Raw genomic sequence first — 19,426 nt, forward strand, 5'->3', positions numbered from 1 at the left:
TTTTTTAGGAAACTAAGATAAAAATATATTTTAATTACCATAGATGTGTACTGCATAATATATTATTGGAGGAAAGCTAAATCAATATTATTTTTTCCTTTATGATATAATTTTATTTATGTATTATTATAACTTTTTAATCTGATAAGAAATATAAAAAATATTGATAAATGAACTTCTAATGTTAGTCTACTGTTAATAATATAATATATGGTAACGTACTGGTAAGTAAGAATGTTAATTAAAATAATAATACATGGTAAGTAGACTAACATATAAGTTTATTTATCAAGATTTTACTCAATTCAAAATATGTTGTATTTGACTAACTCGGTTATGCTCGGGTCTTTTTGAAAATTAGTCTTGAGTCATTCGGGTTTGGTGAACGTTGTTAGATCGTTCTACATACAAGTAAACGACTATATTTTTAACTTTGTATAGTAATATGTAAATTTAGTTCATTTGAATTTTTTTTACACAACTTTGAATCTATACTTTTCATATATCCTTTTTACTTTCATGTTTTCCTAATATCACAAGTCTTTTAGTTACTTTTAAAATAATAAATTGTTTTAGTAGTAGCCGTGCGTTGCACGGGCCCTAAACTAGTATAGTAATATGCTAAAGACAAGTTTATCTAATTTAGACACTTGAATTTGTATGTAAAAATTCTTTAATGTTGGAAAAATAATAGGTACATTTGAACTTTTAATATGGATATGGAAGGTGAAGTATTGAGGACAATAGTTGTCATAGTTCTACATTACTTCATATAACGAGCAGCGGAGGGTTTTACTAGTGTTGAGGACATAAGTTGTGAAATTATGCAGTTCTACAACACTTTATTCATGGAACAGCCGAACAGGTGATTGGTCAGCCTGCGACAGTGGGCAAAAGATGGTGTTCAGTCTCTTCTCATTTATCTTCTTGCCAGTATGAATTGAGGAGTGATGTCAAATACAACTAACCAAACTTGGCTTTTACGGGTTACAACCTCAAACTTCCATTTTTCTCAATTACAACCTAAAGCTTTATACTCCACCTTAAATTAAAAACCCGAGTCACTTTCCGGTGGAAACAATCGGAAAGTGATGTCATTAATACATTTCCAATAGTTTTAATTGATTTCCAAAAAACAAAAAAATACATTAATCAAAAATGAAAAAAAATCCTAGTCCCGCCCCCTCCCCATTTATAGCCATCTCGATTTTTCTCCTCTAGCAATTCTCATCATTTCGGGTGATCTTCATCAACATCACACATCATCAATTAAAAAATTTATCCCTCAATTTTGGCAAAATTTCCAAAGAATAAACCAAAACTTGGTCTTTCAAAGATATGATGCAGAGACACGAAACAGCGGAGAAAGAAGAGGGGTAAGTTGGGCGGAGGTGGTTTGATTCTGGGTGGCGGAGGATCTGAGTGGTTCATGGTGGACCAGCAAGGAGGAGGGAAGGAGATCCGAGAGGGAGAGAGAGGAGGCAGAGCTATGGGACAGTTGAAGGAGGAAAAGAGGAGGGTCAGTAGGTGGCGGGGCCATAAGTGGGTCGCTAGCGTGCCGCCGTAGGTGGTAGTGCTGGTGGTAGAGGAGGCAGTGGCTTAAGGTTGCTTCTTCTGTCTCTCTTTTGTTGATGATTTTGTTAATGATGCATTTGGTGATGGTGATGATAAATAATGATAATGATAATGACAATTTTGATTTTGTTTTGGATGATGATGATGAGGATTATAACTCAAAGACTTTTGATGATTTTTTTTGGATGGGAAAAGGGAAGAGTTTTGATGATTACTCTCTCTGTCCCAATTTAATTGTCACACTCTTCATTTACGCCCGTTCCAATTAAAGTCATATTTCGTTTTATGGCATGGACTAATATTTTATCATCTATCTTTCTACGAACAAAATTATGACCTCACATCATCTCACATTCCATTTAAAGTTTCTTCCAATATCTCTCGCCCACCTACTTTTTTTTATTAAACTATAATAGATAAGCCCACAACAACTTATCCCATAAAACTCTGTGAAAAACTTAGTGCGACAATTAAATTGGGACAGAGGGAGTAAAGAGTAACATATATTTTTTGATTTTTCTTTATTGTTGTTTTTAATTTAAATTCATAATAATAGTAATAATAATGTTAATAATAATAACAATAATAATAATAATAATAATAATAACAACAATAATAATAATAATAATAATGTTAATAATAATAACAATAATAATAATAATAATAACAACAACAATAATAATAATAATAATAATAATAATATCACTTTTTGATTGTTTTCGCTGGAAAATGACTCGGAGTTGTAATTTAAAGTGGAGTATAAATTTTTAGATTGTAATTGAGAAAAATGGAAGCTTGAGGTTATAACCTGGAAAGTGCTAATTTTGTTGGGTTGTATTTGATAAATTTTCCTTATTTATTATTTATTTAAGTAATATTCAGTTCAATCAGCATTCAGTTAAAGTTCAGTTCATATTAGTTTTATGGAAAAATTAATAAGATAGGCCCCAACTACGGTTGTGCTTCTGATATAAGTCCAACCTATCTATTAACCCAGGGCAGTCCCAACTTCTTACCCCTTTTACGTGTGTGGTCCTTATACAAAAACAACCTGTTATTGTAGGTAAATGTCTGCGTGACGAGTTTATATTGGTTTTCAATTTTTTCTCGTCTTATTTCTCTCTCCATTTCGTCCTTAGCTTAATAGCTTCTATCCAGCAACTTCCTTGCAAAGCTACCACACACCAACCTCTAAACCAACCCCAGACCACCCCACCACAACCTATCAACCGCGAAATCACCGCTGTCACAACAAGCACCCCACCATTACCATGATCCGCGATGTAACTGAACCACAACCATGACAAAACTGAACACACCTCCATGAACCCACAATAACCCACCCACCAAACCCATCACAAAGCTGCGGCAATTACAAACCAAAAGAATCTCTATTATATAAGTGAAGAGGGGAGGGGTATTTCGGTAACACCACTTTTGGTGTCCTCCTAGGATAAGACTAAATTGCCCTCTAAATTTTCACAATTAAATTCAATTAAAAAGTTAATTATTTATTAATTTAAAAATCTGATTATTTATGATTTTAAAAACTAAGAATCAATAACAAATCAAGAATTTTTTTTGGTGCCAGCATTATGGGCTAATCCCCATATGTGTAAAATTTAATAGTCTAATATTTGGAGATCTTTGACTTTCTATAAAATTAGGAAACTATTGTGGCATTTATTTTCCATAAGACTGGTAAGATATGATTATGTAGAAAAGACTATAAGAGTATAGTTGCACGTAGTATGAACGAGATCTTTGCTTACGCATACATCAATATTAAGTAAAAATACAATTTTTATTTTTTAATAATTTCGCATGCATCGCGTGCATATAAGATATATATATATATCTCTATTTTATAAGGGAGTTCATGAGGTCATTTTAGTAAATGATCTTTTGGTGTCCCCCTATGAAGTAGACTATAATACCCTTAATAAGTTTTAATTTAATTTAATTGTAATAATTCTAAAAACTGATAATTAATGTCATGTTGTAAAAAATGAAATTTCAATAACAACAATTTAATTTAATTCCTATAGCAAACATGAAAACAATTATTAAGGCAGTTAAAAAAAAATTAGAAATCATCCCTTCAGTCTTACATTTTTTTTATTACAAAATTAAACTTAGTCTTACTCTTAATCATACCCTAATTTTATATGGTTATACAAGCACTTTGCGGCAAAAAACGCAAAAAAAATGAACAAGTAAAAACACAATCTTTTACGTTTATTTTAGTTAATTTGTTATTACATTAATTCTAAATAGATTTTATTACATTATAAATATGTATATTTGTTTTCTTTAGTTTTAAATAAATTTTCCTACATGTTTTAGAAAATGTATATACTTTTAAGAATGTGTAGCGTGTATGACTTTGTTTTGATTAACAAATTAGTGAAGAAAGTCATTGAAGTATTATTTTAGTTCATTATGATCAAACTTTAGTTTAATAACTTAGCACTTAGATGTCCACATAAGATAAACGTTAGAACATACTTGCGTATATATCAAATCAGATTTTTAAAAATATCTGCATGCATTGCGTAAATAGAATACTAGTAAGATAAATAGGAAGAAGCTAGCAGATTCGTTATATCTTAAGAAGATGAGAAAGATATCGAAGGTGGGTGTTATGGATGGAAAGTGATGGAGAAAGGGGAGGTGTTTATGGTTGGGAGGATCTACTTGGTGGTGGTTAGAGTATTGAAGGGTAGGTGACGGTTATGGTTTGCGGGAAATGGAAGCGCGTGAAAGTGAAAAAAGATTAAAAACAAATTTAAAACAAAATGATTAACCGGATTATTAGGTTACAAGTCATTAGGACCTTTTGAAGAAAAGATGCATCTTAGGTGGGACTGTCATAGGTTAGTCGATAGTTTGGACTAAATTCGGAAGGGTGGCCATAGTTGAGACCTATATTGTTTTCCTAGTTTTATTGAAAGAACAGAATTTGTGAGAGCTTGGCTGCAGAGCAGGCATAATAATGAACTGGACTAGGCTTATTTCTACTCCTTGTGTTTACCTTTTCTTCTTTTATGCTGTGATTTTGTAAAATGCTTTTGCTAGATAGTCAATGATTCAACCATTAAAAGTAAAACGTGTTTCTATTCCCTTTTTCTAGTTTTCTGGTTAAGTGCAATTTACAACTATTTCCATCTTTCCATGCTGTAACTGGTCCACCTTTATTTAGAATTGTTTCATGACTGTAAGCTCTGAGAAATATTGTTGTGTTGCTTATCTCTCCAAGTACAAAAGATCCCAGTATCAGAATAAATGGCCACTTATCATCTAAAAGTATCCAAAACTGAACCATTCAGAATAGTTCACCCATGGTTTTATATTGGATTATGATTTATGGTATAACATGAATTCACCAAAAGATCTGAAGTTATTTACACGCGAAAACAGCTCTTAATACTCCCTCCGTCTCTAAAAGATTGCCCCGTATACCATAAATGGATGTCCCTATTTGTTTGCCCCATACCTTATTTTGTTTGTGGTCCCCACATGTCTCTCCTCACACACTATTATTTAATCTAACCAAAAGACAAATGTACCTACCCATTTGCTTTTGATTATACCCAATTCTTAATGAAGTGAATTTTTCCTATGGGGCGATCTTTTAGGGACGGAGGGAGTAGTTCTTATATTTGTATTTGGCCTGTGATCTATGTGCTTCTCAAATCTTCTGTTATGAGTTGTTGGTTAAATTGGTTCCAGTTGGTTCCGGTTGCCTACTTGCCTGATACTTTGACGATTTCTCTCCAAGATTGGCAGTTTTGAAGAGAATATTATAATGAGCGACTTGCAATAATGGTTCATATTTTCTGAAAACTGTTTTATATGGTACATTGTCACTGTGAATAAGATTTGTGTTGGATAACAGTAGTTTGGTATTTGTCGTCTGTGCAGCTTCTGGAGCCTGGAAGATATACATGGTTGTTGAAAGCCCTTTATGGCCTGCTTATGTTACTTCCCCAGGTAGCCTTTTTTCTTCCTCGTGCGCTTAAGGACAAAATATCACATTTCTACTTTGTCATATTAAGATATTAATCTTTTATACTTTTCATGTTATATCAAGGTTTTTATTACGTGTATATGATATGATTTACGTTAATGTAGTTTCCTTTTAAATAAGAGTGACAATTGGCATCCCAAACAGATGCCAAATCTATAGGGATTTGCTAGAAGGACAAAAGCCAACCAAATTGCCATGTCACCAATATATGTATTCCAAAGAGCAGCCTTGTACTTTTAGTCGTTATGTTGCTGGAAAATAGTGGGTGTTTTTTTTTGGGAATTTATGAAGAGATTCAAAAACTTTACAATGACTTAGATGTGTTGAAATGACTCGTGTGAACTTCAATATCATCAATACTAGTATAGTGCCCGTGCGATGCAAAATATAAAGTATCGTAACATAAACATCGTAGAAGAATCTAAATTAAATTTCATTTGGTGGGTAATACGGTAATAGACTAATAGTGACTTGAACTCCTTACTAACAAATGAATCACCATATTGTTAAATACCCAAAATGATGGGTGATACAAAAATCTAGTTATAAAATTATGAATAAATATTTTATGTCCTTTGCATTTTTCGTGTTTTATCGCTGTTCCTTGTCATATTCGTTATAAATACCCGACCAAGGTGTTTTAAGGAAAAGTGCTCAGGTGTCTGTCTAAAAAATATAAAGTTTTGGTTTTTGAATTCTAGAAACTAAACATGAATATTTTTTTTAACATCGAGTATGATCCATATGAATTTCGGTCCATTGGCCATCCTTGACACACGATACTCATGTTTTATTTTATTGAAGGTTTTTACAAGTATATGATATTCTATTACATTGATGAAAAGGTGATGAAAAGGTAGTTGCACCATTTTTTCTTTTGATATATTCCATTGTACTTATCAAGCTTAGATTTTCCTAGTGGAAAGGTAAACACCTTCCCCTTAGTTCCCCATTAGGGATACTTTCGAATTGAGATCTCCTTATACAAACCCCCGTTCCTCAAGTGTGGTGCCCATTAACTCGGGTTGAGTTACCCCGAGAAGCCGTGTTCCGCCTGGTAGACCCCTTCATCTTACCTACCAAACATGGCCTTTATACTTGCCCCATTTCTATTAAAATACTCTGTGACATTTATATAAACTCTTATTACATATTAACCATTAAATAACTTCCTCCGTGCACTCACTTTCTACTTTATTTTATGTTTTATAAAACCAATTTAGCATCTTATTCATCTTACCCCACAATATTTAGTTATTTACACATCCAACTCAATCTATTTTACTGTTTCTAGAATTTTACTATATCTCATTTCCTTCATTCACATTTTTCTTACACGTACCACATTTTTCTTACACGGACACATTTTCTAAATTTGCAATTTAAATACAAATAAAAACAAAGATAGTACTATCTTTGTCCCAAATTAGAGTGCCCCCTTATCATGGCACATAGTATTAGGTGAAGTTTTGGATTGTGGTTATCAAATATTACTTATAGAAAAAGTGGGTAGAATGAAAGACAGTGGAATATATTTTTTAATTGAATGAGAGAGGGTGTAAGATCCTAGGTTTTAGTAGTGGGAAACTAAAAGTAACAGTAGTGGGGAAAGAGAAGTAATAAAATGATAGTGGGTTATTGCCAAAAATAGAAAGGAGCAAACTATATTGGGATGGATGAAAAAGGAAAAGGGGCACTCTAAATTGGAATGGAGAGAGTAATGATACACACCTCTTTTGTTTCTCCCCCACAAAATTCTTTCCAAGTGATCCACCCACTTTTTTTTCCCTATAACTTTGTGCACACAGGGATTGTGCAAGTTTATTGTATATAAGGACATAAGGAGTTAAGTGTATAACAGAAGTAGAATAATTATTTCCCATCATCCCTGACAGAAAAAGTAACCTGTAGTATATCACCGGTCTAGCTATCTATAATGCTCCATAATATACCCGTCTTACCCATTGCTCTAACCACTTAATCCACTCCAATAACCATCTTAATTAATAATTTTTTAGATAGTCACTGTTAGACAAAATGTGCTTTTTATGGTAAATAGATATTCATGTTTACTCATATGCCAGGATTAAGTTGATAATAACTTTTTGCCCAATATGTTTGTTAGTAATTGTATAAGATATGTCAAAAATATTTTTAAGATATTATTCTAGTATATAATCTTCGGGAATCATATTTTTCATAATAATATCTTTAAGTTTCATATTTTCAATAATTTAGGAAATGTCATGTATACCATACATTTCTTATTTAGGAATTATGCAAAATCTAGGAATAAAAGATAAAAATTAAAAATTAAACAAAGTGACACATGTCATTCATGGAGACAATGTCTTGACAATCAATATTGTATATAGAATTATATATGTGTGCAACAGTTCAGGCAATGTTGGACTTTTGTGGTATGGCATACATGTTTCTTAACATCTTTTTTTTGGAATGACAAGTTGACAACTTTTTTTTTTTTTTGCTAAGTAAGAATATATTTAAGCTCAAACAATTACATCCTAGACCAACTCAAAGTAAAACGAACCAACTAGGTTGGACCCCTTCAACTAAGAGTCAGTAACCATTACAGACATTCACAACAAAGCTTATAAAGCCAAAAACCAAAGGCTATCCCTCCTACTTACATTCTTAGGCATAACAACCAGAATTCTATTACTCACTATCTGTTCCAACTAGCTATTGTATTATGAACAGTTGGTACTGCATTATCCCAGCAACTGCTCTTTCCACTCTTCTAAATCAGGTACGCAACTGTTCAACTTGGAACATCTACTATGACCAATCCTTCTGATGAGCTGCTGCAAAGTAGTATCAGAAGTCTGAATCCCCAACCAATTCTTCAATTCTGTAATACATCTACTACCAATTCTAGCCAACTTTGTTGTAGTTTTGTAGCGTGGACTGAACTGCAAGCCAACAAATGAACCTATGCCTTGGAGTGTTGAGCGTCTTCCACACCAATCTGTCCCAATGCACCATAGGTTTGATGCCTGAATAATGAGTCATGGCAATCAACTCAGCTTGAGGTTTATTTAACCGTTCCTGTGTAGCACAAACTTTCCTCCAGTACCAACTAGCAGAAGTTCTACGCTGGTACTCCGACCAATCCCATCCTTTAGATATACTGAAGTTACTCATTTGATCCAAACATTATCCTGTTTGGTAGCAAGAGCCCAAACATATTTGCCCATATTTGCAACATTCCACAACAGAACATCTCTGAACCCTAACCCACCAAGCTATATTACCTGGTATCTGTTCTATATATCTTAACAATCTCCCGAAGGGCACTCTTACGAAGAATGTAAATTTGAGCCCAGTACATGTGTAAGCTAAGAAGCACATAGATAAGACTAAGGTAAGATTGCCTGGAGTTCCAAACTTTAATTATGGTTGTCATTTTATCCACCAACACTCCACAATGAGCTGCAGAGATCTTTTTAGAACAGAGAGGCACACCAAGATACTTGAAAGGATGATTGTTCCTAGTAAAACCAGAAGCCTCCACGACTCTTTTAACCTCACTGTCACCTTTACCTTTACAACAAAGAATCAAATCATCTGCAAAACACAGATGGGTAAGCCTGAGATCTTTACACCTTGGATGAAACTGAAAGTGTGAAAGATCACTCATTTTCTGAAGTGCTCTTGAAAGGTACTCCCTACACACGACTGACAAACCTACACATGACTGACAAACAGGAGAGATATGGGGTCCCCTGCCTTAAACCCTCTCTGAGATTTAAAGGAACCATGCATTGTGCCATTAAGCATCAAAAGAAATCATTGGAGTAGTAGCACATTCCATGACTAACTCCACAAACTTTTTAGGGAATTCCAGTATTCTAACATTTCCTTAAGGAACTGCAATCAACAGTATCATATGCCTTTTGCAGATCAATCTGTTTAACTAAGTTTAACTCCCTTCCTCCCATAATGCCTCACAAAATCTTGCACAACCATAATATTGTGAACAATATACCTTCCATGAACAAAATCTCCTTGATTTTCCAGTAATAAGTCAGAAAGCCCATGTCTAAGTCTCCCACACAGTACTTCAGTAAAGTATTACAGCAAGAGATGGGCCTAAAGTCATTCCTTGGACACTTAATTTTAGGAATTAAAGTGACCACTGTGTGATTTAGCTCTTTTAACAACTTACCATTTTTAAGCACATCTAGGACAGTTGCAATGACCTCATATATTCCAAGTATCTCTGTAAAAGAAGGAACCAAAGCCATGTAAAAGAAGGAACCAAAACCATCAGGACCGGAGCCTCTTGATACCTGGAATAGAAAAGAGAGCCATCTTCACTTCTCTTGGGTATAAGGAGCATTCATGATTGCTCTATGTTGATCTTGACAAAGTGAGCATTCAACATTGCTCTATGCTGATCTTGACAAACAGGGTCAGCTTGAACAATATGCTTGATAACATAACTTTTATGGGTATGAGTAGTACTCAGTAGAGCTTTATAATAAGATAGGAAGGCCTGTGAAACATCAGCAAGCTTATCTTTCCAAACACCATCAATGTCATGAATGCTATACACCTAATTTGCTCTTAATACTCTATGAAATAAAGTTGTATTCTCATCACCAGCCTTAATCCATTCAATTTTAGCTTTTTGCTTCAAGAAATCCAGATAAGCTTTATGCTTGAACTTATACTCATGAATATCACTTAACTCTAAATCAGTAGGGTGGAGATGCATAGCCTCCTGTGCAGCAATTATAGCATGATAGGCTCTCAAATCTGCAGCTTGAATATCTGTAAACCCAACTCTATTAAGCTCCTTTAGAGCAGCTTTAACCTTCTTCAACTTGCTAACCAACACAAACATTTTACTCCCATTTATCTAGGTGCTCCAACTTGAATGAACAATAGCTTTAGAGCAGGAGAGGTTTTCCACATAGTGAAGAATTTAAAAGGCTTTTTTCCCATCATTCCTAGGGTAGACAATAATGATTGAATGATCAAACTGACCTTCAGTCATGAAACAAACTTCAGCAGATGGGTAACACCCTCAACAACCATGACACGATTAAAATCCCCACACAGAATCCAGAGACCTTGAGTATTGATAGATTTCAAATCCCTTCATAGCTCCATTCTTTGACTACTATCATTAAAAGCATATATGAAAGTACAATAAAAACTAGGCATACCACTCATTGGAGTAATATGACAGTGCAGAAATGATGTTAACTGTAAAACCACCAGACTTCCAAGCCATCACAATCACAATCCTGCCACCAACATAATGACTAGAGTTACTAGTGAAAACCCAAATTGAGAATACTTTTTGCCAAGATTAGCAAGCTTCACCTTATGTTCCAGGATCCCCACCAAACCAACCTAATATTTGTGAATGAATCTCTTGACTTCATTCTGCTTCTTAGGTGAGTTGAGACCTGACATTCCATTCCATGTTAGAATTCTATCCATTAGGGTGGGAAGAGTCCCCCCTTCCAGCTGTTATTCTCCTGTGCTCACCTTCTTCACCCACATTACTTGATACTGCAGTGGTTCCATGTTCATTCTGTACCTCATTCCCCAATAAGTGAAATGTATTAGCCGTTCCATAGATGAAACTCTAACTCTTATTGAGCTCTTTGAAACCCATCTTGATCCACAATTGGAACAATCTCAGCAACCTGGGCTTGCTCTGTATGTGTTTGCTTCTGAACCCACACCTTCTTAGCCTGCCATGCCTGCACTCAGCAGCCACATGCCCAACCATTTTGCACTTTCCACAAACAGTTGATCTCCATTCATAATGCAGGCCAACTTTGGTCATTTCTCCATGCTCATTCCTGAAAGAAATCCGGTAGCTTCTGTGACATTGGCACTTGCACCATCACCCTTGCATATTGGAGCTTATCTCTACTTGTAGTAGCATAATCCCTCTTAATAGGTTTCCCTAGTTGGTTCACAATCTTAAACAAAGCCCGTTCTCCCTAATATTTGAAATTCAACTTCAACTGAACCCAATTGGGAACCTATTTCACATCTTCCTTATCCATGTCCATTTCTGCGGTCCATGGTTTCAAAACTAGGGGTTTACTATCAAAGAAATAATGTCCTAAAAGAACCTTATCTCTCGAATCCATGGTAAAAAAACAAACTAAATAAATTCCCTTCTTCGCCGTTACAACTTTGTCTACATTCAACTTTTTTCAGATCCTCCTAATGAATCCCTCCATTACATGAATAAGAGGATTAGATCCAACAATATAACAAACCATCGCTGAATTCCAGAAATCTACTTCCTCCTGAATATCATCAAATTCAATCTCAACAGGACTAAGAGTACTATCAATTGATTCAATCTATTCAAATCCGATGCATTAACAGATTCAATATCAGATTCATGGTCATTATTATCCATAGCCACTTCATCAAATTGTTGCAAAATAGGAACAAAAATTGTACCTACATCAATGTTGGCTCTGGATTGAGTCTTACTTGCCATTCCAGCTGAGTTATGCATTGCTTGCATCCATTCATAGAACGTATGCCGCACTTCAGAACGAACTTGAAGATGTTGCAACCCCGATATTGGTGTGAGGATTTCATTCTCAACCCCAAAAATCCAATGCCTCTACACCGAAAACTTCATCCGTTGATCAAGTTCGTAACGCTTGAGAATCTGATGAAGGACCATGAGGTTTAGTTTTCCCATTGCCCTGCTTGCTACCCTGAGATCTTGCACCAGATTTCCTTGCCATGGCTACGGTGCACGATAAGCTACCATGCACCGAGAGAAAACGTGGAGAGAAAGTCTCAAGGGTCGACGACAACTTGATTGGCCTTTAAGGGCCTCTACATAACAATACAGGCTTCAGTTGATAATATGTTGAGCTTTCCAACCAGTCATCACTAAAGCCATATGACTAAGGTAGTTATTGACCATATCACAGAACTTTCGGTGTTTAGAAACTACTTTTTATCTGAGAATTCTAACATGGGACTTAGATTCCTTGTTACTAGGTATTCCTTGATATCTTGAATTCGTTTTTAACAGTGTTTTTAATGCAGCAAAGTGCAGCCTTCAAGATATTACGTACTCGGTTGAAAACTGTGCCCTCATACTCTTTTAGCGGTGAGCAACATCAAAATAAATCTCAAGAAACTTCAAACACAGGGGGTCCAAATCACATGGATAGTGGACCAAACTGTACTCAAGATGGTGTTGCACAGGATGTGGAGATTATGTGCAATGGCATTAATTTTGCTTCGAGACTGCAGCAGTTTCAGAAAATGCAACAGGAACACCGTGAACATGCAAAATCACAAGCACGGTTTAAAAAGGCTTCAGTCTCTTTGTCAAAGGTAGCAATTGGGCTGTTCTTTAAGTATTAGTTTCTTATTCTTTCTGATACTCCTTCCATCTCTCAGAAAAGTTTGACCGAGCTTTAATTGATTTCTTACTTTGTGATTGCAGTTGGTATGTGGTGTATTTTTATTATAGTAAGTGAGATGTAGGACATTTTCTTTTTGGTTGAAAGGGAACGAGAGTGAGTGGTTTTTTTATAATTGATTTGGGTTCCTCAATTGTGGTTTGTCCAACATTAGGAAAGAGAAACATTAAAAAAAATAAGGATTTTATTGGTATTTACTACATTAAAAAATACAGCACTTTTGTGTTAACTAAAATTATGTTTTTGTTTTGGAATCATTTCCACATTATGGTTCACTTAAAACGATTAAAAAAAGATGTATCTTAATTTTAAAATGAGAAAAACGTAAAGTAGAAGTGATTCCAAAACAAGAACCTACTTTAAGGTGTTATAATAAAATCATAAGTTAGTTAATACAAAAGTGGTGCATTTTTAAGGTAGTAAATACCAAAATTTCCATTTATAGGGTCATTAATACTTAAATAGAGTAGTCGAATGGCATGTCATAGTGACATAAGTGGAGTTATCGAATGGTCTGTTATGCAGATTGTTCAGTAATGAGAGACTCGTTGAAGTTATGATGTAGTGATGTCATGTTTTTGTACATTCTTATGTTAATTAGGCTTGTCAGAAAGTGACCCATCCCGCAGATCCCTTTACACATTTGTGTTAATTTGAACTGCATTTTTAGGGTTTTGAATTTATTTCGTCAATCTGAAATCCAATCTAACCTCAACTCAATAGCCCAGTAAATTCAAGGTGAAAGGAGTAAGGGTCGCCTAATTAAAACAAAAAGAGGAAACTTTTGGAGGGCATCAGATTTGGTGATCATGTGACTCACGTGTTCAAACAATAAAACATTTGGTGATCCCAATTATGCATATTCTTTTAGAACAACATTGATAAAAGATAAAAGTGTGGGAGACATGACTGATCGCAAGATTAGATGCCATGTCAAATAGTGGTGCAATGCTGATTGGATCACTTTTTTTTATAGTCGATGGACTAATTCCAACATTAATTTGGGCAAAACTTGGTCACGTTTTGGAGTCAAATATCTTGGCCTCAAATAGTTTCAAAGGCGTGGGAAGTGCAAAGGATCTCTAGAGTCGAGGGCGAGGGCTCAATTTTATAAAATTTTCTGTAAAAAGTCACTTTTTAATAAATAAAGCAGATAAATAATTCACCGGCAAATGCTGCGTGGCACAGCCGTCGAGCCCGGATCCTCTAGAGTTTTAATAGAACTCTATAAGGTAGAGTTGTATCTAAACCATAAATTTTAAAATCAATGGCTTATATTAGTGGGAAGGGGAAATCAGGGGGTGGATATTGATGAGAAAAATTAGAGGTGATTGTGGAAAGATAATATATGAGCCATTAATTTTTCATTCAATGGTTGATATTACTCAAACTCTACCTTGTAGAGTTATTTTGGAGCATAGAGGATCCAAAACCACGGGCGTCTGTGTAAAGTCTTCAGACTTTGAGCATGCTTTTATTGCTTGTGAGGCATGTTTTTCTTGATTAGACATGCAAATTCTAGTTTTGGCTAGAAGTTGATTGCATTTTCATAGGCTTACATTTCTATTTAAGTGTTTGTCTAGCTGTGACCAGTACCCAGAGTCAGTATTATATACGTAGTATCTGATATTTAGATGTGCAATGTACCATTCTTGAATCTGTTCTCTGTGTTTTATTCTTCTACCATTCAATTTATGTATGAAGTAATTTCTTGTCCTTTGCATTCATTTTTGCTCTCTTTCCATTTCATTGGGAAAGAAAGCCACCTAATAACTAACAAACAATACATATAGAAAAACTTGTAGCAACTCCCACGTATTCTTATATTCCATTCTGTTGCTCTTGATGGTTGATATAGGAAACTCTATCACCTGAAGAAAGCAGGGAGCAATCATCCACCACAGACACGAACCAGCCTCCAAAATCTTTAAGGAAAGGTCCAGGACAGTTGCAATTGTAATTAGGTAATCTCATTCAATTCTGGTGTGGCTGCTCGTTCCCTTCGCCTGGATCTCATTCATGGAAGCTGTGATGGGATCTTATATTATTTGTAAAATTGTATATTTCCTAGCTTTTTTGTTCTTTTGATTAGGCAAGATTTGGTGGTCGGTAGTTTACATTGAGAGAACCCTGGGGTAATTAAAACAGAGATATCTACTTTTGGTTTCTCTGTTTTACATTTTTTTTGGGGGGGGGGGGGGGGGGGGGGTTCAAGGAACGACGTTTTGCCCACGTGGTTCTTGTTGTTTTATTGTACACCACGAGGGATAGAGGGGCATATCTACTTTGCAAAGACCATTGATTGTTTATCTGTTGCAAAATTAAAATAAACTGGCATCTGATTTGTGTATATATATAATACTCGGCCTCAAGATTGAATTTATAGCATTCATGAATTGTGTACTCGAAATTGTGCAACGATTGGTAACTTGGAGCCAATCTGGTCACAATATTTTGTGGTCCTTTTTAGTGTTGGGCTTCGGTAACCATAGACAGCCATGAGTTACTTGTAAGAGAGAATTTGTTGTGCCTTGTGTTCATAACCCATCAGTCTCATGATCAAGTTGTATGTGTACACAACATATTGTAATTCCAGATTGCTTATCAAATGAATTGAGGATATTTTTTTTTAACAAAAGAATAGTAAACATAAATTAGGATAGTTTTCTCTCAAGACTATATCCTAACTTATCTAAGAAAATAAAATAAGAAAATTTAAGATCAATAAAAGGATATATATTTTGGTAGGTCTGAATGTGGTTACCGATGGATGCAACGTAGTCTGTTGCACGGTTAGCTTCCCTATAAACATGATGCGAAGTAAAACTGTCAAAATATTTAAGCAGATATTTGACGTCGTTCATAAGTAACTGAATTTTCCACGGACATATGTCTAATATTATTAGTAAATTATCTCATTCAATGAAAATATGTAATATTATTTTTCAGTTGCTAATAGTAACCCATTAAGGAGGGCATTGGCCTCTGCAAGAAGGGGGGGGGGGGGGGGGTATTTCCTAGATTGTAGGAGCGGCTGGCGACATTATTTCCTAAATGATCCCTAATAACCACTTTCGAGGAATCAGATTCTTGACGAACAAGCCATTAAAGTCGAGCCTAAAAATGTCAGGGGCAGGGAGTATCCAAGCAACCTGAATAAAACGAGGCGGACATTTAAGAATATTTGCATATATATTGAGGAAATTTGACACTTAATAAGTTTCATTTTTCTGTAACACCCCGACAATTCCCGTTTTCTAAAATAACCCTTTTATAAATATAACTATAGAGAATTATCAAAGTATTATCGCCCGTGTGAAAACGTAACGGCTTATTCAGAATTTTGCAGCGGAAAACATAAAACTAACTTTTAGGTTTATAAATAATCGATTACATATTAAGTTCAAAAACCAATTAACGAAAATAAGGAATTACGAATAGTACGACAAATTTCAAGTCCAAATTAACAAATTAAATCACTTAATTAAACAAATATAACTACAAGCTCTCTAATCCCGATCCCAATGATGCATCATCTTCAAACCTGTAGATGGGCGACGCTTATTGATCCTTAGAGACTGCTCACCAAAGATGGGTCATCACAGGATCAATAAGGCATAGCCATGATCAACACACACAAACAAAGCACGTAATCAGCAAAGCTGAGTACTACATACTAAAACAATAATGATCCTAACATGATACTATTAAACGATCAATCCTAACATGACACTAATGAACATAAATAAGGGCAGACAAAGCATGATAATCTGACGACCATACTTAACTAGACTAGGCTAGACTGGACTAGACTTTTATAACAATAATATTATTTTAATTGAAATAGGCAATGGACCGAGTTTTCTAGCTAGAAGTCTTCACTAAGGAAGACGAGGTACGGGCGCGACTCCGTAACCTCAATGACCTGCGATATCGAGGAACGTTTGACTAAAAATAGGACGCGGTGATCAATACGGTCCGAATGAAAGGCCATGGGCTACCACCATGAACCCCAACTCCTGTTTGTCCGTCACTTTAGACGTGCACAGTCTAAAGCTATTGCTACTCAGTTTCACTTTACATGATTTACAAATTGACACCCTGTTATGACTCAACAATCACATAAGGCATACAACTCACATTTATTTACAACTGCTTTTATCCTGGAATTAAGTAAGTGATCACAAAGGCATCAAACAAGACTCATTCCAATTAACTCCAATCTTTCCTTTAATACTGATCAACCCTGTATGTGGGTATAAGGTTTCAACTTACTAAATAAGGTCCTCCGCCCTCATAAAGTAGTGAAAAGCTAAAAGGGAACAACAATCAACTGATATGAATTATATACTAAGTAATCTAGTGTTCCCAATCAAACATGTTTGCATCAATCATCCATACTAACATGTTAAAATCCTCAAAATGCAATATAGGTTTAATATGTCCATCCAACAGTATTAAACATGCAATTTCAACCTGACTAAGTTCATCAACAATATCAACATAACCAAGTTTATCAACAATTCAACATGGTTTCAACAATTAGCACACATTCCAAGCACACAGGTATGTACGTACCTTGTGTAAACAACTAATAGGCCACTTTAACACTTTCAAAAGTCGCCTAAAGATGATTCTCCGCCTAAAACAACCAACAAATATTCCCAATCAACTTCTAATCACTCACAACAATAACAAAGCATTCTAAATACATCCTAAACATATTTAGGACATTCCCTAACATTAAAACTTGAACATTTGATTTCCTAGCATCATAATTATTGAATCAACGATTGAAATTCGTTGAAAACTCTTTGCTAACATCATACTTTAATTTTCAACAATTTAAACTCGTTTAAAAACTTTGCCAATACCAAATTAACATGCTTAGAGTATAAAAATAATAGTTTTAATCATTCCTAATCATTCTTACTATAATTTAAAACCATTAAAACTTAAAATTCCTGTTGATTAATTAAAAATCTCCGTTTCAATCAATTTGTGAAATCTGAAAATAGTTAAATTTGTTATACTAACATATAATATGAATTCCAAATGTAAATTATCAAAACTAATAATTTATATTATGAAAATATTAATTAAATTATTAAAACATAAAAGTACGTTAATTAAATAAAAAGATCAAGAATTAACCAAAGAGAAAGGAGTGAAGGCTGGCCGGCGGCAGGGCGCCGCGGAAGCAGGCAGGCGGTTGCGGAGGTCGGCAGGCGGCGCGGTGGTCTGCGGGCGGTGCGGCTTGCAGCGACGTGAGAGGGGAAGCAAAGTACTAGGGAGGAGAGAAAACACCGGCCAGAAAAGGGCGACGACGTCGGGGTCGCAGGTCGGTGGTTGCGCCGGCACACTGGTGGTCGGTGGTGGCTGTCGAGTAGACAGAAACAACCGAGAGTGAGAAGGAGAACGAAACAGCAAGCGAAATAGAAAAGAAGAAGAAGGAGAGGGGGTTACCAGCGAGGGACTGGCGGTGTAACGCGGCGGCGGCGGTCTGGCGGGTGTACGGTGGCTGCGGCTGGGGCAGAGAGTACCAAGGTTTGAGGGTTTGCTGGTTTGCGTGAGTTTGAAGGAGAGAGGTTGTTGTTTCATTTTTTTTGTTTTTACGTAATATTGAAAGAGAAGGGGGGTTGGTAGTTTGGGTTTTATTATTGGGCTTCACCCAATTGGGCTAGAGTTAGGATTTAGTTTTAGAATTTGAAATCCCAAAACCGATTAGGATTATTTTCTAAATTCAATCATTTTTGTAATTCGAATTCATTTCGAAATAAAATTCTAAAATTATTTTCGATTTCGTAAATTCTTAAAATATTTAAAATGCATTTAAATAAATAAATATACATTAAATATGTATATTTATTGCTAAAATTCACCAATATAATTTAAATATAATTAATTATTCGTAAAACTATATTAATAAACTTTATAAATATACGGGGGATTACAATCTACCCCTCTTAAAAGAAGTTTCGTCCCGAAACTTGACACAAGAACTCACACATTTTTCGAAAGTCTTTAATTCATTCTTACCAGAGAAATACTTGTGTCACTCATGTGCACTCTTTTGCCAACTTAAAGTTACTTGCAATACTCAAGAACACAATTTTCTTACGCGGAGAATCTATTTACTTGCATCAACATGTAAAGGTTGCTAAAATAAGCATGAAATGCATAAAAATACCATAAAAATAGGTTAAAAGCGCGAATTTCTATCGCATTCTACCCCCCTAAAAGAAAACGAGTTACGCCCTCGTAACGCATCCCAGGGAATGACTTTGGCTATTTCTACTTCAACGAATCATGCCCCCAAAGCTATATTTCCACTAAAATCGTAGCAAGTGGGATTTCTACACTTCTTTCC

At 35.1% G+C, this 19,426-nt stretch overlaps 1 protein-coding gene across 1 annotated transcript in view; it reads left to right on the plus strand.

Moving 5' to 3' along the window:
* LOC110783224 (protein VAC14 homolog) overlaps positions 1 to 15,446 on the plus strand; it is a 31,211-nt gene extending 15,765 nt beyond the window's left edge. The window contains exons 18-20 of the mRNA XM_021987533.2: positions 5,500 to 5,568; positions 12,674 to 12,967; positions 14,915 to 15,446. Coding sequence (XP_021843225.2) covers positions 5,500 to 5,568; positions 12,674 to 12,967; positions 14,915 to 15,016 — 465 coding nt within the window. The 3' untranslated portion in view covers positions 15,017 to 15,446. The remainder of the gene's footprint in view (positions 1 to 5,499; positions 5,569 to 12,673; positions 12,968 to 14,914) is intronic.
* The last annotated feature ends 3,980 nt before the right edge of the window (positions 15,447 to 19,426 follow it).

This window comes from Spinacia oleracea, chromosome 3, assembly GCF_020520425.1.
Source record: "Spinacia oleracea cultivar Varoflay chromosome 3, BTI_SOV_V1, whole genome shotgun sequence".
NCBI lineage: Eukaryota > Viridiplantae > Streptophyta > Magnoliopsida > Caryophyllales > Amaranthaceae > Spinacia > Spinacia oleracea.